The 22301-nt window shown below is 43.9% G+C and overlaps 1 protein-coding gene and 1 non-coding gene across 2 annotated transcripts in view; both read left to right on the top strand.

Moving 5' to 3' along the window:
- The window catches only part of ZKSCAN1 (zinc finger with KRAB and SCAN domains 1), a 94720-nt gene that overhangs the window by 34639 nt on the left and 37780 nt on the right, over window positions 1–22301 (top strand). Inside the window, exons 2-7 of the mRNA XM_053213834.1 lie at window positions 4515–5027; window positions 5272–5425; window positions 7399–7490; window positions 7767–7893; window positions 10347–11237; window positions 16102–16149. Of these exons, the coding sequence (XP_053069809.1) occupies window positions 4602–5027; window positions 5272–5425; window positions 7399–7490; window positions 7767–7893; window positions 10347–11237; window positions 16102–16149 (1738 nt within the window). The 5' untranslated portion in view covers window positions 4515–4601. The remainder of the gene's footprint in view (window positions 1–4514; window positions 5028–5271; window positions 5426–7398; window positions 7491–7766; window positions 7894–10346; window positions 11238–16101; window positions 16150–22301) is intronic.
- Window positions 1488–1589, top strand: LOC113594608 (U6 spliceosomal RNA). Its single transcript, XR_003415011.1, has one exon. It is a non-coding gene; the product is annotated as a U6 spliceosomal RNA (small nuclear RNA).

Below are 22301 nucleotides of genomic sequence, written 5' to 3'. Positions count from 1 at the left end.
TGAATGAGGTATCAGTAGAATATCTGATCCCTAATTGCCACTGAAGGGAAACAAGAAGTGGCAGGGGAAACGGCAATATTTTGAGTAGCTCCTCTTTCTCCTCAGTTTAGCAGAAATAAACTGCCAGGTTCTCTAGCAGATAAGTACAAAGAAGTCAAGAGTCTTTGTCTTTCAGGGGCTTAAATTTTAGTTGGGAGGTGATGGGAGCTGTAACCGAAATAACGATAATGCAAGAATATATGTGGCATAAATAGGGACAGAGAAGATATTGAGGGTGTTCAGAAGAGGAAGGTATCTTAGTTAATCTGGAACGGCAGACGTTTTACATCTGGAAGAGTACGTAAAAATTTGACCAACGAGGTTGACGTGGTCGAAACTGTTCACAGCGAAAGTGTGACGATGGGATATCACACCCTGTGCTTGGGGAACATGAATGGCCAGAGCGGCTGAAACACAGGGCATCACGACGAAGAAGAGCGGGGGGAGGGGGGGGGTGGAGAAGACTGGAAAAGTAAAGTAGGGTGTGTTCTTTGAACACTAAATTGACAGATAGCAAAAATTCACGGGCGCTAATTGAGGAGAAAGAGATGCCCGGAAGCGTACTTTGGCAATACGGCAGTGACCTCACTTGGTTCCTACTGGACTTGGGAGAGATGGAAGGTAGAGAGACTATGGCACTGTGGCACAGATAGGGAGCCGGCCTTAGGGTGGTGGGAAATAATTGTGGGGGGCACAGCAGGACCAGGTAGTCTTTCTTCTGACTTTTCAGAATGAAATTGAAGAAACTAAGGCTTTTAGGAATTATTTAGCTTCCGGTTGGGAAGACGCTAGCCAAAGGAGCGATCTGTTGGACTGCCTGTCCCACTGCCTCTTCCTGTGGGGGCAGCTTTCCTAACGAGGTCTTGGCTGTTCTGATGCCCTGGCTTCAGGGCTGTCTCTTCCCAGACACGGCCTTGTTGATGCACCAGTTACTTCCCTGGCTCCTCTAGTGCTGATGTTGAAACTTCCTTAGAGCAGTTGGCACCTTCTGCTTTGTACTGAAATTATTTGTGTAAAAATGGGAATCCTGCGTCACATCTTTGTATCCCCCTCCGTCTAGGAAGGCACTTGGCATATTGTAGCCTTGGAGAGGGAGATGTTTAAGAATTTAGTCATAAGGACTTTACCAAGGCTGCTCTGAAGTTGTAAAACGTATTTACTGCAGCAAGGAGGGTGGGGTGCAAAACCATTCTGGAGGAGATCAGCGGGAAGGGCTGGGGGGTGGTTTGCACTGGACTTGACCAGCTTAAAATCGCAGAAAAAAAATGACTGAATTCCCACATTTCTGTTTATTTCTATGTCTGTAGAAAGCCTTTTTGAATATAACGTTCTTTGTTGTTCCTAGAGTCCGCTACTTTAATAAGGATTTTGATTTTACTAAGTACAAAAAAAGTTAAGATAGAAAAACCAACCCTGTGAGAAATCTCAGATTAAAACAGCCATCGCCAGTGCTCGCTTTGGCAGCACTTGTGGTCAAATTGGAACGATGCAGAGATCAGCATGGCCCCTGCACAGAGACAACGCAAGATGCTGAAGCGTTCGATTAAAAAAAAAAAAAATCACCTCCCAGCTTTTTTTTGGACACATTCCTATCTGTAAAAATTATTTATAAAAATTGTATACATGTAGTATTATACCAGTATTTTATATAACAAAACAAGGATACGTTTAATTGTGCTATTCAAAAAATACTTTTGTGTTTTAATTGTACATGATCCCTTTTCTACCAAAATTACCAAAAAAATTTTTAATGCGAACCATGTAATTAAAAATGCTTTCTAGCTTAAAGTTCTTGGCTTTGGATGATAGAGCAGTTGAATGCTCTGTCTCTAAAACTTGAGTTTGATGCTGTTGAGACGAAAAAGATACCTCACAAAGATTTGCCAGTTCAGATGGAAGAAACACATTGTCAGCTCTGCTTAGTAACTATTGGTCCTATCCACCACGCAAAATTTTTGTTGTTGAAATTCAGCTAGTACATTTCCGTTTTTCAGACCCTTAAATCATCTGTTCTTAAAAACTAATCAAAAGGTGGCATGCCTAGCTGGTTCAGTCAGCAGAGCATGATCTCGGGGGTTGTGAGTTCAAGCCCCATGTTGTGCATAGAATCTACTTTTAAAAAAATCAAGGGGTGCCTGGGTACCTCATTCGGTTAAGCATTGGACTCGATTTCAGCTTAGGTCATGATCTCACAGTTGATGGGATTGAGCCCATGTCAGGCTTGGTGCCACTGTTAGCGTGGAGGCTCCTTGGGATTCTGTCTCTCCCACACTGCCTCTGTCTTTCTCAAGATAAATAAATTTTAAAAAAGAATCAAAGGTGTTTTAAATGTTTTTTTTTTTAAGTTTTTTGGGTTTTGTTTTGTTTTTTGTTTTTTGGTTTTTTTTTTGAGAGCAAGCGCATGCAAGTATGCAAGCAGGGAGACAATGGCGGGGGGTGGGGGGGTGGATTATCCCAAGCAGGCTCCATGCTGACGGTGTTGTAGGCATCGACTTGAGGCTCAATCCCACGAACCGTAAGATCATGACCTGAGCTGAAATCAAGAGTCTGATGCTTAACGGACTGAACCACACAGGCACCCCTGTTTTAGGTTTTTAAAAAACAGACTTTTGGGGACACCGGGCTGGCTCAGTCCGTTAAGCATCAGACTCTTGATTTCGGCTCAGGTCATGATATCATGATGGGATTGAGCCCCGCACTCACAGCACGGAGCCTGCTTCAGATTCTCTCCCTGTCTCTCTGCCCCTCTCCCTCTTGTGCACTCACTTGTTTGCTCTCCTCAAAGTAAATAAACATTAAAAAAAGAAAAATCTTCTTTAAAACACAAAAACAGACTTTTAAGATCTTAAAATTCTTCATTTGGAAGATTTTATACAGTGTAGAAAGTATAAGGTTTTTAAATATTAACAGATGATTAGGTTTGTCCAGGATACTTAGTATCATCTCTGGAAGTTACAGTTACATAACAATGTCCGCCCTCCCCCCATACACTTTTTTTTTTTTAAGCAGCTGCCGTGTCACTTATTGGTTGATTTCTTGTTGAATTAGTTTGACATTCGTTCTTACCCACTAATCTGCGTGAGTGAAACCTCGCTGTAGGTAGAAGCTTCATCTGTGCCACTTTCTTAACGTGTGTTTCCACTGTTTGCGTTTCTTCGAATTGTGCTTTTTCTGTTGGGAGTCTTTAAGCTGCTGGTCTTTTTTCTTCTTTTCTTTTTTCCAGATGTAATTGACATACAACATCATATTCCAGGTGTACAACATAATGGTTTGATATTTGGGCAAAACGATAACAATAAATCTAGTTAACATCTGTCACCACAATTACAATTTTTTTTTCTTGTGATGAGGATTTTTAAGGGCACTTAGCAACTTTCAAGTATGCAATACAGTGTTATTCACTGTAGTCCCCTTGCTGTACATTATGTTCCTATGACTTCTTTAAGACCTGGAAATCTGTCATTTGAGCCCTGTCACCCAGTTTGCCTGCCCCTGTACTTGTCTCTTTTATGAAGACAAGATTAGTTCAAGCTGGATAATATAATCCATTATTCCACATAACTGGTCTCAGGTAAACTGGGAGATATCACAGTACCTAAAAGTGAACAAGTGAAATGAGGAAATTTTGGCAGCCCTCTGTGTGGGGGAGGGAGGTTCCTGCTTTTTCCTTGGGACGTACCCTGTGACATGTGCCGGTTCGACATTTAACCAAGGGCGGGTGTTAATGTCAATTTGTAACATGCCGTCTGTAGAGTGGCACTGGCTGTCGTGCCTCCCTGCTAGTGCTGTTGTGTCCGGAAATAAGATGACGTGTGTACTGCTTGAAGCCTGGTACCTGGCGCCCTGCTGACACTCAGCTCTCTCTGGGACGAGCACTTAGAAGCATGGCGTCGTAACCTGCTGTCCTGGAGGTTAGGTGTTCAGACTCGGGCACACACCCTAAGGGTGTTATTGGCCTGTTGGATGTTTCTCTCTGCACGCTTTTTTCTTTTTTTAAGGGGCACCTGGGTGGCTCAGTCGGTTAAGTGCCTAACTCTTGATTTCAGACCAGGTCTGATCTCTCGGTTCGTTTGTTCAAGCCCCACCTTGGGTTCTGCATTGACAGTGTGGAGCCTGCTTGGGATTCTCTCTCTTCTCTCTCCCTCTCTCTGTCTGTCTCTCTCGCAATAAACAAACAAACAGAAAAACTTACAAAGAATTTATTTTTAAGTAATCTCTACACTCAACATGGGGCTCAAACTCACAACCCCGAGATCGAGAGTGTGCGACATGCTCTACCAACTGAGCCAGCCAGGCACCCCCTCTCTGTAAGCCTTAACATATAAAATGATGGTGAAAACAGTGTGACTCTGGAGGTTTTGTTTTTTCTTTTGCTTTTCAGAGGCATTTTCAGTGCCTTGATGTGCAGCCTTGTGTGAAGTGTTGACACAGGTCACTTTTCATAAAGGTACTAATAGTTATGTTTACTATGTCAGGAACAATACTGAAACATATCAGAAAACATCTAGAACAGAAAGGAGAGCACAGACCCTGTTTGGATCAAGTCAGCTCCCTGAGCCTGAATGATGACTGCAGAATCCAGGGAAGCCACAGGTCTGTCCCCCCAGGCTGCCCAGGAGAAGGATGGTATCGTAATAGTGAAGGTAGAAGAGGAAGATGAAGAAGACCACATGTGGGGGCAGGATTCCAGCCTGCAGGAGACGCCGCCTCCCGACCCAGAGATTTTCCGCCAACGTTTCAGGCACTTCTGTTACCAGAACACTTTTGGGCCTCGAGAGGCTCTGAGTCGACTGAAGGAACTTTGTCACCAGTGGCTCCGACCAGAGATAAACACTAAGGAGCAGATCCTGGAGCTGCTGGTACTGGAGCAGTTCCTCTCCATCCTGCCCAAGGAGCTCCAAGTCTGGCTGCAGGAATACCGTCCTGATAGTGGGGAGGAGGCCGTGACCCTTCTGGAAGATTTAGAGCTTGATTTGTCAGGACAGCAGGTAAGAAGAAGGTGAAACCTGTTCTGTGTAAGCAGCACTTGTGCTGTAAGCCTGGAGCAAAGAGAGAGTTGCAGTTTGAAGCTGGCACTGGTAGTCTTTGTGGCGGTTATTCTTCTCCGCTCAGATGCTAAGAGGTGCTCTGGCCTCCTTCACCTGCATCCACTCATTATACGTACCCTCTTTCTGTTCATTTAAACTCCGGTGTAAAAAATGATTTACCCATAAACCCACCATTTGTCCTCAGGTCCCAGGTCAAGTTCATGGGCCTGAGATGCTTGCCAGGGGGATGGTGCCTCTGGATCCAATGCAGGAGTCCTCAAGCTTTGACCTTCATCATGAGGCCACCCAGTCCCATTTCAAGCATTCATCTCGGAAGCCTCGCCTCTTGCAGTCACGGGGTAAGAAAGAAGCAAGATTTCATGTGGGGGAAAGCAAACTGTCTGGGGTGGGAGTGCCCTCTCTGTGTTGCTGAGGGCCTGTAATAAAAAAATTTTTAAGCATGCTTGTTTTTTTTTTTAACCATTACACTTTATTGTCATTATTAATAAATAAATATTGGGGGAAATGAAACTTAACAGCTCAACCTCAGGAGTTAACGTTACTGAGATGGTAAATAAAATGTGCATCATGAACTGGGGTGGATATTACGTTATTCTTGGAATGGTTAGCATTTTGGATGTCCAGATTTTTTTTTACAGGAAAGTGCTGGGAAGTGGTAATATATTTCCGGTCTGGGTTTTAAGACACTCTTGTTAATGTCCTAAGTTGCCTTGAAAAGGATCAGTTTTTAAAATTCATTTTATTTCAGATGTGTCAGAATGTTGTAGAACGTCTTTTTCTAGCTTCCAAAAATTTCAAACAGTGTGGAAAGGATGGGAAAAATATTTTGGTTTTTTGTGAGGAACATGAGGAAAAAAATCATTTCAGGGTCATGTAAATGAAAATCAGTTTAAGTTTTTTTTCTTTTGAGGGAAATATTAATGTCTTTATCCAATTTAAAAATCAAAGTAGGTATGTAGACATCTCTAAAAACAATAACATACTAAAAGTCTAGTTGTTCGAGAGGAGTTGATAAAGGAATGTTCCTTATCCAGTGTGTTTATTTGTGATGGCATTTAGGGCGTGAATATTAGAGCTGCAGGAAACGTTCTCTGCATGTTGGAGAAATCCATGTAAATCAGTGCATTGTGATGTTTGATTCACCACTGTCCATGCAGTCCCAGCCATGTCCTATCTAGGACTTGCGAGGTCTCTCTACCCTTCACGTGGGGGAAGCCAGAAAATTGAAGAGGGTATTTTTAGTTTTAAGTGCCAGATTAAGAGCTTTTTGTCCCCAGAGTTAGCAGTTTTAGAGACCCTGACACCTACCCTTGATGCTTACTAAATAGATCTCCAGGGAATTCAGCCATTTGCGTTTATCCTCAATTCCCTCTTGGCGCTACCCCTCTTCCAGAGTCTTTCCTAATTCTCAGAAGGTTAAAATGCTAGATACTTGGGTCTTTTTTGCACATTTTGCTTTAGCTTCTCTTTTAACCACCTGGTCTGAAATAGTTACAGGGTTTAGTAATTCAGTTTCAAGTTCGTTTCTCTTCTGTCTTTGCAGCTCAGTAACATCATCTGTTTATCCAGTAATACTTCCAAATCTCACATTACTTGGCAAGGGAAGATTTTAATTTTGCGGTTTAGAAATTTGTGTAGTTGTTCTTACACATTGCAGTTAGTGTGATCATCTGATCGATGTCTTGTATTAGATCCGTGTCAACCCATGCTTTTATATACTTGTGAATGTCTTGTCGACATTTGAAGCATGTATGCATTTTATCAGAAAACTGTGGCTAAGTGAGGGAGAAAAGTAGAAGCACAAAAAATGGCCAGAATAGATTCCCTTGTTACTCTGAGTAATGTCTCTGTTCTGAGACATTACTACGGAAGATTGTTAGCACTCATGTTATATTGTTCATAACTCAATGAAATTCTGATGCTCTGGCTCTTTGGACTGCGGAAAATTAAATTGTGAGCCAAACTTGAATCATGGACTGAATTAACCCATATCTGTAGCTGAGAATAGGAAGCTGGCTCTGCCATTCTTAACTGTGTGACATTAGACAAGTCATTTACCCTCTCAGGGCTTGGATTCCCCCTCATTAAACTAAAGGGATTGGACCAGGTGATTTTAAGGACCCTTTTATGACACCTTGTGACTCCCACCTAAAAGTCTTTTCTTTGTTAAATTCTCCGTAGTTAACTATTCTGTAGTTAAGCACTGAACATCGAACATGCTGGTGCAGGAAAGAGAGTGCCCCAGGCCCTTCTTGGAGGGGAGGCCCAGCACAGAGCTGGTTTCACTCACAGCTCCTTTCTCCTCCCTCAGCTCTCCCTGCCACCCACGTTCCTGCCCCTCATCACGAGGGGAGTCCCAGAGACCAGGCGATGGCATCTGCACTATTCACAGCAGATTCCCAGGTGAGCTGTGGGCCCCTCTGCCCTCCTGAGACCCTCGTGTCTGCCTCTCTTCCTGGAGCTCTTTTAGCTCTCTCCACCCAGGACACAATCTTGATGCCCCAACCCACAGAGTAGCCCCACTCCTCCTGATCCCATTCACCAGAGCCTTATGGTCACCTTTTCTTTCCCAGCATCCTGTAGGTTTGCAGTCAATTCTGTCCCTGACTCCAGGTTTGGGTGATGGGGTTGTCCCTGAGCTTTGGGAGAACTGAGTGTGGGGCTCTCATATTATTTCAGGCAATGGTGAAGATCGAGGACATGGCCGTGTCCCTCATCCTGGAGGAATGGGGATGTCAGAACCTGGCTCGGAGGAATCTCAATAGGGACAACAGGCAGGAGAATTATGGGAACGTGTTTTCCCAGGGTAAGACTAATGCAGGATTGTTGTCTGAGATTGTTTTGCATCTTTTTTTGTTAGTTGTGGAATTTCTGATGTGGTCAGCTGAGAGTTGACAAGGATTGAGAGACTACTGGGCTCCCCCCCCCCCCTTTTTTTTTTTCAGACCAATTAGAGAAGGAGCACAATTACATTTACTTAGCCCCCAAAGCCTGATACTGTGATTCTCTGATTCCAAGTGGATTTTTTACCTTTCAGTAGTTTTTGCTGTTAGAAATCAGAAATACTCTTGTGTTCTGAGTCCTCACCTCTTCAACCAATCTGATCCTAGGATTCTTCTCCGGTCCCCTTGGGTTGCAATGTAGGTGCCTCTGTCGAGGGGGTAGAATCTGTATTTCCTATTAGGTCCATGTGAGACCTGATCATTGGTCTAGTCCTAACCTAGGACCACATTCCTGGAGTTACCAAGCATCCTCCCCTGGGCTTTCTGTCTTTTTCCATCCTGCGAGCACAGCTCCACAACAGCTTTATTTAATTCATGAACTTGCGCCTGTTACCTCCCTTGTGATTAGGATTCCCAGTTTCCAAACCCAGTGCTGGTCTTCTGTGGAGAGGTCTGTTCCTGAATGAGTAGTAGGAACAAAAAGAAGTTCTAAGAGACATCATCCAGATGAGACAAGGTGACACAATTGACAAACATTCCCATTTGTCCCTGCAAGACCTCAAGCCTTGGAAGACAATACTGGACAACAGCTCCCAAATAAATAGTATCGTGGGGGGTTCACAGTGAGACTTCTGCCGGGGGGGTGGGGAGGGGGGTAGGGAGGAGGGTCACTGAAGGGGACTGAAGAAGAAACCTCAGGTTTTGTCTTGAACCATAGATATAACCGGGTGATAGTTTCCTGGTTAAGCCAAGGAACTGATCTGTGTTTATGACCTGGGTATTACCTATCCCATGATAACTTCAAAAAGCAAACAAACAAAAACTGAGTACAGTCTGGGAACTATCCAGATAACCAAGGACTTTGGCTTGGAATTCAAAAGAAGTGGACTGATGTCCTCAGTATTTATGGCAATTTCATCACTAAAATCAGAGGTTAGATACCGTTCAACTCTCTGTAATTTCTCTTGGAGGTCTGTTTGGGATAGTGCAGACCCACTTGGAAAGGGTTCTTAAAGCCCAAGTAAATAAAGAATAGGGTTGAGATATCTTGGGTCTCTCCCTAGATGATTGTAGAGATAGATAGATAGATAGATAGATAGATAGATAGATAGATAGATAATCTCTACATACACACACACATATATATGTAGATATAAATAATACTGCATGGTTTTTGAACAATTTTCAATCTCTATTTAAAAATAACGACATGCAGAATTTAGCAGTCTACAATAAAGGTGTATTCCAGTGTTTTACCAGTGCGCTGGTTGCTACACGAGAGCGTCAGCTTTGTGTTTGTAAAATTTGGGATTTTTACATTCTCTCTGTCATGGGCCATATACAGAATTGTTTTCAGTTTCTTTTCTGTTCTCTGTTATTCTCAGTGGTCTGTCAATGAAGGTTCTAGTTACGTTTATTAATGCCCCAACCAGCTGCTTCCCCCTTGTCTCTGATACCTGAGCACTGTCAGCTCTGTGCTGCTCTCACTGGAGGAGATAATCTCCTGTGTCTCAAAGGCCTATGTAACCTGCCAAGTCCAGAGCTCCTTGTTTTGTCCGTTAACCGTGGACTTGTAAAAAGCTCACAGAATTGGAGGAGTATTCACTTTTCCTTCATTCACTATGTATATGCCTTTCTTTGTGCTAATATCACTTACTGTTTTCTAGGAGAGACCTGTCCATTCTTTTTTCAAACTCATACTTTATTAGAAATGGAAAGTGATTTTTTTTTTATGTTTATTTATTTTTGAGAGAGAGACAGAGTGTGAGCTGGGGAGGGACAAGAGAGACAGGGAGACACAGAATCCGAAGCAGGCTCCGTCCAGGCTCTGAGCTGTCAGCACAGAGCCTGACACAGGGCTTGAACTCACAAACCGTGAGATCATGACCTGAGCCGAAGTCGGACGCTCAACTGACTGAGTCACCCAGGCACCCCTGGAACGTTATTTTTTTAAACATATATTCCTTCAAATTAATTAGGGAGTGACCAGTCATACAACTGTGAATGGTGACCTCCTGCATTCCTCATTCCTTCCTTCCCTAACTGGTCCTGCTCCCTCCGCTCTTCCCAGGTGCACGCTCCCATGCTGTCAGCACACTGCCCCTGCTGTCCTCCTGCTCTGTCTGCCCTCTCCTCCCCCAACTCTGCTCCCTGTTATCTCCATTCTCTTCCCCTGTTTTTCTCATATTTCATCCCTGTGGATACTGTGATGCCACTTTACAGGCATGTAGAAGCTTCCTGGAGAACAGTGTCACTTGATTGATTACCCCACAGGTTGAAAAGAAAATGTTGCTATTTGTATTTTCTGTTGTGTCAGGTTGTGAAAACAGGAATGAGAATGAGGAGTCAGCCTCAAAGGCTGAAAACGCAGAAGACTCAGCATCGCGTGGGGAGACAACAGGAAGATTCCAGAAAGATTTTGCAGAGAAACGTGAACAGCAGGGCAGAATAGTAGAAAGGCAGCAAAGAAACCCTGAGGAAAAAACCGGAAGAGAAAAAAGAGATTCGGGGCCAGCTACAGTCAAGGAAAAAAAACCCACCACGGGAGAGAGAGGTCCAAGGGAGAAGGGTAAAGGATTGGGAAGAAGCTTTAGTCTGAGTTCAAACTTTAACGCCCCCGAAGAGGTGCCAACGGGAACGAAGTCCCACAGATGTGATGAATGTGGAAAATGCTTCACAAGGAGTTCAAGCCTTATTCGCCATAAAATAATCCACACTGGAGAAAAGCCCTATGAATGTAGTGAGTGTGGGAAAGCCTTCAGTCTTAACTCAAACCTTGTCCTGCATCAGAGAATCCACACCGGAGAGAAGCCTCATGAATGTAACGAGTGTGGCAAAGCCTTCAGTCACAGTTCAAATCTCATTCTCCATCAGCGGATCCACTCTGGAGAGAAACCTTATGAATGTAATGAGTGTGGGAAGGCCTTCAGCCAGAGCTCAGACCTTACTAAACATCAGCGGATCCACACGGGGGAGAAACCCTATGAATGTAGTGAGTGCGGAAAAGCTTTCAACCGAAACTCATACCTTATCTTGCACCGGAGAATTCACACACGAGAAAAGCCGTACAAATGCACCAAGTGCGGCAAGGCCTTCACCCGGAGCTCGACCCTCACTCTGCACCACAGAATCCACACGAGAGAGCGAGCCCCCGAGTACAGCCCCGCCTCCCTTGATGCCTTTGGAGCATTCCTGAAAAGCTGTGTGTAAGGCAAGGAGTTGTCCACAAGCCATTTCCCCCTTCTGTTTCCAAAATTACCTTAGAGACGTGTGCCCACGGAGGGGAAAAAAGGCAGCCTCAACAGATTATAAAAGTCACACTTAAGGATCCTTGTAGCTACATCAGCAGTGTTCTGCCTTTGCATAGTCTGTGGGCATGTAATCCCTCCACACAGCCCCTGCAGGGGAAAGCTAGTCACATGGAGAATCCTCACGATACTTCCGTACAAGACGAAAGCACACATCACGGCAAAACGTCAAGCTTTTCAGTAATGAGGATACCTTTTAAGGTGCTCTTGGCCCAAAAAACCACAGTACAAAATTGAAAGATTAAGATTGGCCCCGTGAAAACGATACTGAGGTTTAAAGCTGCTTGCTGCAAACAAACCCCACTTGGCCAGCATCTTGCTATCCCGTATTTCTCAAAAAGAGGAACAGTTGAAACAAAAACTGCATTGGGACATGCTGCTCAAACTAGTTCTAGAGATGATAAGTTATATATGTGATCACTGGTAGCCTGCCAAAGCTATAGAAATCTAGGACTGTGCTGATCAGTATCAAACCAAAGATTTCTGGCTCTTCCTGAACGAGGGTACGTGCACCAGTCTACAGTTCCAAAGGACTGCAACAAATGTAGATGGCTCTATCCTCATCACTGAGATAAATCCTACTGAAATGGCAACAATGATTCAAAACCCTTCTCTCCCTTCTCGAAATCCCTAAAGCACTATGGCACTCCTAAATGCGTTTCTCCACAAGCTAGCACTTGATTGTATACTGTCTTTTAATCCACCATTGTTTCGTGTATGAAAGTTTTCGTCCTGCCCCCTGCCACACCCCAGCAAAGAGATGCTTCGATCGTCACAGGATATATTTACATCCCCGTCAGCACTGGACACAGTGCTGAACACCTAAGACGCACTCATTATACCTGACTTCTAACAGGACTTTCTATGCTTATGATAAAGTCCTGTGTGAATCATGAGTACCTGAAGTATGGTAGCCTGGCCCAACTTTTGAAGAGGACCTTCGGAATCCGAGGCATGCTAAAGCTCTGGGGTCTGATGCTGTTTTTATCCTGAATATAAAAGAAAGGTGCTGGCCAGCTGCCTGCATAGACTCTTCCTAAACACAGATCTGTGAGTAAGTACCATGGAATGTTAGAAGTGACTTTATTGTCATCATCTTAAGAAAAATAGGAACATTTACTAAGGCCAGTTTTTAACATCTTTCTGTTCCAAAAGATCTTAGAATTCTCTTCAGTCAGCTGTTGAACGTGATCATTTAGGCACTTTCTGAGTCATTTGTAACTAAATATAGTTCAGAAGCTATAATTTGTGTTGCTTTTCAGAAAAAGGAAACCTGTAGAGTGCATCCCCCCCCCCCCCCCCACTTTTCCAGAAGCTTTGCAAAAGCATTTGATATCGTTAGCTGGCAATTACCAAACAAGTTTGTTGCTCTGAGGAGTTCACCAACAAGCTGAGACGTGGTTGGGTGTATCATAGTTGAACTGCACAGCATCTCTTCTGTTTCTCACCCCTGAAGACTGAGGGGAGGTTCTGAAACTCATCATTTCCATCGTCTGTGCAGGAGGAAGCAATTGGCTGCCTAGAAACTAATGGCAGACGTTTTTCAGATACACATACGGGAGATGCAGGTAGCATGGGCTACATAGGCAGTCCTCAGGGACTTGGGTAGAGATGACTCTGCTCCTGAGAGTGTGCAAATGATGGTGGACAGCCCTGCACGAACTTAGAAACAGACTAAGGGCAGACCCGAAGACTCCCCTTCCTGGGGGAACCCCACATAGAGTTTGAGGTTTTCCATCAAGAAACAAAACTCTCATTGACCAGTTGTTCAGTGACCCAGCAGCTCAAGCCTGGGAGACAGCATGGCTGTATGGGGAACCAGTAAGGTGGGGACAACTGTGGCCTCAGTTTCAGACCAAACTAGAAATTCTGCACAGCAGTAATTCTTTGGCCTCTCTTTAGAGCTGGGACCGACCACAGCTCCCCTGTAGCTTCTAAACAGTCCTGTCAGTGTTGGCTGAGGAAACTTCAAGGAAGTCTGCAGGTGACCAGACTATTTCTGTCCGTCCAGTTTCAGACCAACAGAAGAGATAGTCCAGAAGAATATGCCTACATAGCTTTTTATAGTCCCTGAAGGTGGAAGAAGTGCTTTTAAGGTTTTTTTCAGAGAGACGCCACGGTGGAGGCTTCATGGCTGGTGCTCATCAGCAAAGACTTGCCACTGGGGAGCACCAGGAGCAGCAGGCCGCTTAACCCCAGGCACTGATCAAAGCACTGACTGTTCTGGAGAGGGAACGAACTTGGGTTGGTTCCACATTGGTCCTTTTTTGTTGTTGTTGTTGTTGTTTTTAGCCATAACTCCATGCTGACATTAATTCAGCCATCGTTTTGGGGTTTTTTGTTTTGTTTTTGTTTTTGTTTTTTTGTTTTGAAAAGGAAAGTTCAGTCCAGCCTGTGCCCTCCTATTTCTCTTCCTTGCCGACCACGGGGGAGCCACAGCGGTTGCCTCAGATCTTCAGCAGATGCACTTCTGAAAGCAGCCATTTGAAAATGCGTTTTCTGGGGGCCGGGGAGGACAGGCTATGGCTGTTCACGAAAACCTTTCACATTGGTCCATTTATCAGCTGCTCAGTGTAGAGTGTAATTGGGTCACGGTCAGAAAGGCTCACCACATCTCATTAGTGTGTCAGGACACTCAGAAGCTCTTGACTGGCCGAAGTCTATTAACAAACAGTTTAAGTACTCCATAGTTAACCATTAGCATGCTAGTTGACCTGATGGAAGTTTTTGAAGGGTTTTTAAAGGATTTACCTTAAATACACCTGCCAGGAAGATAAGTAAAATTCTTCGGATTGTGGGGGGATTTGTCTGTATTCCATCCAGCCTGGCAGGCAAGGCTCCAGCCTGAAAAGACAGATCTCTGAGGCATCTTGACATGTAAGACACTTCGTGTTTGATCAAAGGCATAAAAGTGAAACTGTGCTAAATGTGTACAGACAGCTCGCTGCATTTGATACGTGAGACCATTGACATCTTACGTACATCAGAAAACTCAGTCCAGGAAAGAACCTCGAGAATGCGATAAATATGGCAAAGCCTTTCATCACATCTCAGCCCTTGGCATCCAAAAGCTTACACTGTAAATAAACTTTATTAATATTGTATGTGAGGAAAACTTTCACGTATACCACTCGTTGCTTTGGACAGAAAATGAATTCCGTCAGTATGTTCCAATCACGTAATGAATTTCAGAAACACTGCAGAGGAAGCTTGATCCACTCCAGAGGATCCACAGAAGAAAAAAAATGTGGGGAAATGCTAAAAAGAAGGCAAAAATTGTTAAAAAATTGTTCATGTTGGGTACTTCTATATATTTTGTATGACCCACCATGTCAATGTCTGTGTTTTGTACCTTCAGCCCCGGTTGTGATTCTGTGTATTCCCTGTAAACAGATAATGTATTTTATTTTAATCTATTTGACAGAACACATCACTCCAAAAGAGCAAAACTTCTGGAGTGAGTAGTGAAGGAGTTGATGTGGGTATAGACAAAAAGTCGGTTTACAGAACAGAGGAGGGGGAAGAGGAGAGAAAACCTTTAGAGTTTGGTGCTCACCAAATCAGAAGAGATTAGTAGATTCCTTAGGAGAGACAGGTCAATAGGCCTCTAAAATGGAACAGTTCCTATAAACATCTGCAGCTTCCTGCTCATTTTCTCTTCAAAGCCAGGAAGTGGACCTCTTAGCTGCCAGCTCACCATTTCAGGCAAAGAAAATGGGTTCTCTGAGCTTGCGAGGTGGGGGAAGAGGGGCTTCTCCAGGAATCAAGAGTAGGGAGTGCACTGGAAAGGCCCATTGGGACCCATTAACCTGACCAGGTCATATAAACTATGGCCCTGCTTCCCCCACTAACTCTGTTCTTTATGCTTAGGCAATTTGGGTTAGCAGAACGCCAGGATGGGCCCTTTCCTGGAAAACCGGCATCCAGTTCCTGGCATGGCAGGAAGTTTTTCTGATAAGGCTTGAGAAGCGTTTTGCAGTATTTGCTTTGGCTGTGCTCCTGTGTAGCTTCCCTGCTCCCACTTACTTCCCGTGATTATTAGAAGGCTTGTGAAGATTCATAGCTGTGAAGGAATTCTTTTCTTCCTTTTTATCCTAGAGTTGATCACCTTTTATTCCAGGGTCTGGTCACCCTGATGTCCTCATCTGAAGCTAGCTAACCAGGTTCATCCTACCATCCTCATGGAAGATTCGTTATGTGAATTGGAGTAACAGTATTAAAATGTAGTCAAACGGTGACAGCAATACTTGCCAGAGGAGCCATATTTTTGTGTGTCCAACTCTGAGCAACTTCTCAGAAATATTTATGAGGGGGCTGGGTTCCCCATCTGGGAAACCAAATGAAGGTCTGCAGGTTGTGAAATGAAATATAGAGTCAGAAGAAGAAACTAAGTGGTATAAATAGATCTTTTCATAGAAGTTAGAGTAGATTTTTATTTCAACTACTACTGGAGAGTTTAATAAAAAGCATTATTTGCAGAGTTTTCCTAACCTAGGTTTAGATTTTGTTTTTAGAATGGACACACTACTGTACATTTAAAAGCAGTTACTTATTTTGCTATTCAAATTAATTTTTTATTATATCTGAAGATGAAATTATCTGTTTTACTTTTCAAAGCTTTGTAAAACAAACTTGAAGTTATAGGGAGGCTAAGCCATCTCCAATTCTGCAGGTCAAATAAAAGTTGGAGAAATAACTTTGGACATATCATACAACAGCATGTGTCAATGTGAGAACTTAGTTTCATATTGTTCTGTTTGACAGTGGATGGCACAAACCTCATGTTTTCCTCTTATCCTGAAACAGTGGAAGGTAAGGAGAGGCATGAGGTTTGGCTTCTAAACACTGTTATTTTAACAGCTTTTTTTTTTCTATGTTTTGAGATTTCTCCCCTCCGTTTACTTAAAGAATTATGGCCCACTTAGAATTACATGGTAATTAGCAAAGCTAATTGGTCTTCAAGTTCAACTTTCTCCCTTCAGCAAGCACTCATGAAGCAGTGAGGCCGAGTGAGTGTCTTAAGACATAAAAAAAATGAGACCTGCAAGTGATTGAAAGGTGGTAATAAAACTCAGATTTCATTCCAGTTTCAGATTTGGGTTTTAAGTTTCTTGAGTCCAGGGAAGGGACTAGGCAAGCGCAGTCGCCCCGACTCAGGTGTGTGTGTTACTGCTTGCTCGCCTTCCTCCTCACCTCAACCACTGACCAGTGTAAGTAAGGTTTCTTTCTGCCCTAGCAAGGACAAAGCATGTTAGGCTCAGACCAGCTTCTGCCAGTAGCAGGGGTTACATGAAAACGAATAATTGGGGGGAGGGGGGATGGGGGGGGAGAAGATGGATGGTGATTGTGCAGAAAAATCTTGTTCTAAAACAATACGAGTGTGAGGGTAAGGGTGGGGAGGGTTACAAGCAAAATCAGCGATTATTTTAAAATGAACATATTGTATTTTTATTAACTTGTAGTTAAATATAGGTTATTACAACCAGGTCAACATGATAAGCCTAAATCTATATAGAGAGCTAACTCAGGCATTGTCTTGTTTATCTGTAGACTGGATAAGACAAACCTTTCCTGTTCTGTCAGTCCCTAGTTTCTTAGTTTAGAATAAGTTAGATCGAAAGAAGAAAATGTGTCTTTGTAATACCCGCAGAATTAAGTTCTTGCTGTTGAAACCTGGCTTCTCATTTCACTAGTCTTAGGAGAGTCCAGACGCTTGGTAGATGTTCAAGAAGTGATTTTTAAATTGCATTTGTTCCTTTAAAATCCTCATTAACCTTTCTAGGAAGGCTTCTTTGAATAAATAATGGGATCTTAGAGGAAAAGTGGTTTGTTTTTTTAAAAGCTAGGGAACTCCTCTATTGAAAATCATTTGAAAACTTGATTGAGGACTAAAGTTTCCATTATGAGAAATGGCAGCAAAATGACACTTACATGCATTTATAGTCAATGGTCCATTGTAGGCGGCCGGTGGTGTCTGATGAATGTTAGAGCAGTGAGGTTGGGGAAGGAGATTGTGGGGAATTGTTAATAAGTATCTCTATGTTGTTTCTCTTCTGGGTCATGGTAAAACAATAAATTCTCACCTCTAGGTGGCAGTGTTGGTGGCGTTTGCTTTTTGTCCTCCTTCGTTGCATAAATACACATTTTGGGTGAAGGAAAAAGTATAATTTCAAAGTTAAAAACAACTGCACCCCTGCAGACCATCTTCGCAGCCATGAACGTGCTGTAAGTAACTTCACAGGAGCACGTTCCAGGCGGCCTTTCAAAGGCAACCGATGAAAACCTGTGGTGTGAAGTAGCTCTTCCCGATACCCCAAAACACGATTTTCTCAGAAGACGGAACCATTAAAACAACCTTTGACCAATTTATGACACTCCAAAAAAAACCGAACATCCTAACGGTTGGTGCAGCAGGTGATCTGTTCAGATCTTCGCACTGTGACTTCTCCCCTGATAACCTGGTTCTGTTATTGTGCAATGTAGTGAAACAGACTCCATTTGATTTTTTTTTCTTACTTTGTCTCATTTAAATGCTTTATACACCCTATTTAGAAACCAGAATCGAGGCATGAAACATTCTATCTGCTTCCGTTTCAGGGTTCTTAAGGGACTACTAACTCCTGCCCTGCCTGCTCTAGTGGAACATGCAAACTCTTTTTAAAGTAAATAAAAGAAGTAAAAGGTGGCACATGTGAAAAAAAAAAACAACAAAAGTTTTTTATGCATTGATCTTCACAATAAAATCCCCATTCAGGGGAACTTTGCCCTGTCCAAGGGTCTTAGCACCCTGCTCCCTCCACTGCCCAGAGAGCAGAACCTGAGCTGAGGGCTTGTGTACAGATGATTTATTTGGGGAAGTGATTCCAAAGAACTGAAGTGAGGGACAGGGTAGGCCGAAATGGGAAGAAATCCAATCCGTTATTGAACTTAGTCACTGCCGTGGAGGATGGACCCTATGGCAAATTCTGGCCCTGAGCTAATAAAATCGGCCTTGGGTAAGCAGAGGACGGGAACCTTACCGCACCCCCCCCCCCCCCCCACAGGGCAAACTGGAGCTCCAAGAGCCAAGGGTCAGGGTTTCTTCCGGAAGCTTCTCAACTTTTTACTCTGCAGTCCAGTTCAAACCCTGGTGGCTGCCTTGCCTTTCTCTCTTCACAGCTGCAGGAGGGAAAGGTGGATGAGGCCACCTTCCTTCCACCCTTACCTTGGTGGACAACCCTATTCGCTGCCAGAGTCTTGGGTTCCCAGTGCAGGTGTCTTCTGCTCTCCAGTCCCCTGTGCTAGTCACAGCTTCACTTCACCCTTTCTCAGCAGATGTCCCTCAGTATTCTTTCCCAAGGGCCCACGTCCACTAGGACGTGCCTCACTGCCTGGTCCTTCCTGCTCCCTGGAGCCCCTGGCCTTGCTCTCTGGTGCTTCCATGCCCCTCACCCGTCAACACCTGTTCTATGTTTAAATAAACACACCTATAGTTATAAGGAGCAAAAGCAAATTCTGAAAATCTTTGGACTTTGTCCTTTCCTTTTGGGCTACCAAATTCCTCTCTCAAGTGGACCATGACCACTCTTCTCATCTCTTAGGTGCTGATCTCCCTCCTGTACCTCAGCTCTTTCCCAACCGTTTAAATGGAAGATCACAAGTGTTCTTGACAGAGCATTTTCCCTCGTCTTCATTCTCCCTTATCTAGAGCATTTGGCCATTTCCTTGAAACTCCGTCAGTGGCTTGTATTATGCTATCCTTTGGCGGCTCTCTCTTCACTCATGAATAATAAACATCAATTTTTTCTAATCCACACATCAATTTTCCAAAAAAACAGTTGACTCAAAAGTGCAGAAACAGGCCTAGAAAATGAAGTGACTTACCCAGTAAATGGGAGAGCAGGATTTTATTTCTAAATTTTTATTTTGAGAGACAGCATGAGCAGGGGAGGGAGAGAGAGAATCCCAAGCAAGCTCTGCACTGTCAATGCAGAGCCCGACTTGGGGCTCAGTCTCATGAACAGCAAGATCATGACCTGGGCTGCAATCAAGAGCCCTAAGCTTAACTGACTGAGCCACCCAGGTGCCCCCACTTTATTATTTTTTTTAATTTATTTACTTCCTTTTTTTTAAAAATTTTTATTCATTTTTGAGAGAGAGACAGCGTGTGAGCAGGGGAGGAGCAGAGAGAGAGGGAAACAGAATTCAAAGCAGGCTTTGAGCTGTCAGCACAGAACCTGATGCAGGGCTCGAACTCACGAACTGTGAGATCATGACCTGAGTTGAAGTTGGACACTCAAGTGACTGAGCCACCCAGGCGCCCCTATTTACTTCCTTATTTTTAAGTAACCTCTCTACCCAACATGGGGCTTGCACTCAACTCCGAGTCGCATGCTCTTCTGATTGAGCCAGCCAGGTGTCCCCAGAACTAGATTTTAAAGCCAGGTGTGTGACTCTAGCAACCATTCTGTTATGAGCTCAATTCTCCCTCCTTCATAAATCACTTACATGATCCCACAACTATGTTTATGGAACAGCCTCACACAATGGTTAAACGTACACAGGCCTTGGAGGGAGCCAGTTTGCCTAGGATCAAAGCCTTCATCCACCACTTACTTGCTGTGTCTTAGTTACCTCATGTGCAAAATGGGCAGAGAGTTCCTATAAGCATTAAATGAGCCATTACATGCAAGTCATGTGCAACAGTGCCTGACATAAGTGTTCCAAAAATAGGTCACCTGTTACTTCCTCCATGGGCCTCTCGATCTCTCCTGAATATTTATTTAGCCCTCACAAAAGTCACTTTTTTTTAAGTGAAACATCCTGGCATGTCCTCCATTCCATGAGCCCCTAAAACACATAACCCTGAAATCAGCTCCTTGTGAAACTGGGGACCCTGGCTCTGGGCCCATTTCAGTCCCAAATGTTATGTGCAAAAATTTCACAAGGCCTCTGTGATTAAAGTTGCCTCACTCCTTCAGCTGATGCAAGTCCCTTTGCAATCTCAAATCCTCCAATGAACCAGAATTTCCCCTGGAGGAGTGAAAATTGCTGCCCAGGCTTAAAGGAGCCCTTCCATGCTTGTCCCAAACTACCCATGTCCCTTTGCCAGTGGACTTACTGCCTCCAAGTCTTCAGCGTGGCCTCTACTCTGGATGCTTGAACACAGGAGGTGGTAGTCTGACTCTACCCTACCTGGGTTAAGTTTGTCGCGTGCCCTACATTTAGTTCTGGGATTGCACATTTTAAAAGAGAAACAGTCCAAGTGCTGGATAATAAAAGCAACACCACCTCGTGTGTACAATAAAGGTTGTTTTTTTTTTTTTTCTTGGTGAAGAGAAAACTCACGGGGAACTTGGTCTCTTCCCTCAAATACCTAAAGGCCTGTCATGATAAAAGAGGGATTTAATTTGTTCTGCATGACTCCCAAGACATAGAACCCAAAAGCCTTTGCGACAAACACTGACAGGCCATGTGCTAGGAATAAGAAAAGGAAAGAGCGACAGCAGTGAGTAAGGCAGATGAGTGAAGGGGCTCTGCCTGGCTGCTACCAGGACAAATGAGAAAAAGGCACCCCTTCCTCAAGACACTTAGTTGACTGCCTTCTGCTGGCAAGTTGTGATAACCACACAACCTACTGATAACTCCCGGATAATAAGGTGAATGGTGGCCCCTGGGGTGGTGCGGGGTACAAGTTGCATAACTGGAGTAGCCCTTGTGGAAGCCACTGGGAGAAGAAAGAACCTTGTTGCAGGGCCAGCCAGAGCTGTAAGAATTCAGGCACTCAGGTATGGCTGGGGGACTCTCAGAGGCAGGGGGCAGGCAGAAAGGGATTTTGCATTGGGGAAGGCTGGGCCAGATGCCCTTTGTGATCTCCTTCTATTCTGACATGATGCACATTTTTTTCTGGGTTCTTCCAGAAACTAGGGGAACAACTTGCAACCTGCTCTTGTAAAAGTCTTGGCAGGAAACTTCACCTTCTCTTATTAGGGAGAAGGCAGGTGGCTCCTTCCAGAGAGGGCAGAATTGAAAAAAGTGCCTGTGATGGGTAGAGCCACATCTGTCCCTGGGGAAGGGGGCATGGGGGCTAACATTAAACCAGAGAAGGGATCAGAAATAATATTGTAGCCAAGAACACTTAGTGATAGAGAACAAACTATAGGTTGATGGAGGAGGTGGGTGGGAGATGGGCTGGATGGGTGATGGGTACTAAGGAGGCCACTTGTTATGATGATCACTGGGTGTTGTATGTAAGTGAATTCAGAATCACTGAATTCTCCTCCTGGCACCAATATAGCACTGTCTGTTAACTAACTAAAATTTTAAAAATAAATAAAATGACGGGGCGCCTGTGTGGCTCAGTTGGTTAAGCGGCCGACTTCGGCTCAGGTCATGATCTCGCTGTCCGTGAGTTCGAGCCCCGCGTCGGGCTCTGTGCTGACAGCTCAGAGCCTGGAGCCTGTTTCAGATTCTGTGTCTCCCTCTCTCTGACTCTCCCCTGTTCATGCTCTGTCTCTCCGTGTCTCAAAAATAAATAAAACGTTAAAAAAAATTTAACAAAAAATAAATAAAATGATCAGGTTAAAAAAAATAATACTGTTACCAAATAAACATTTTACTTTTTTAAATATTTTCTTAAAGTTTATTTATTTTTTTGAGAGAGAGAGAACAAGAGCTCCAATGAGCGTCGGGGAGAGGCAGAGAGAGGAGAGAGAGAATCCCAAGCAGGCTCTGTGCTGTCACCACAAAACCCAGCACAGGACTTGATCTCATGAACTATGAGATCTTGACCTGAGCCGAATCAAGAGTCAGATGCTAAACCTACTGAGCCAGCCAGGCACCGCCCAAATAAACATTTTAAATGATTAAAAAAATATATTGTAGCCAAAAGTGATGAAGACTAGAAGTCTCACTGTTGGTATAGTCAGTTACAAAGCCAGTGCACTTTTGTGTGATCCAAACACTTGAAGTTGTCAGAGAAGGTG

This window comes from Acinonyx jubatus, chromosome E3, assembly GCF_027475565.1.
Source record: "Acinonyx jubatus isolate Ajub_Pintada_27869175 chromosome E3, VMU_Ajub_asm_v1.0, whole genome shotgun sequence".
Classification (NCBI taxonomy): Eukaryota; Metazoa; Chordata; class Mammalia; order Carnivora; family Felidae; genus Acinonyx; species Acinonyx jubatus.
The sequence above is the reverse complement of the archived record's forward strand: the minus strand, read 5'-3'. Positions and strand labels throughout refer to the sequence as shown.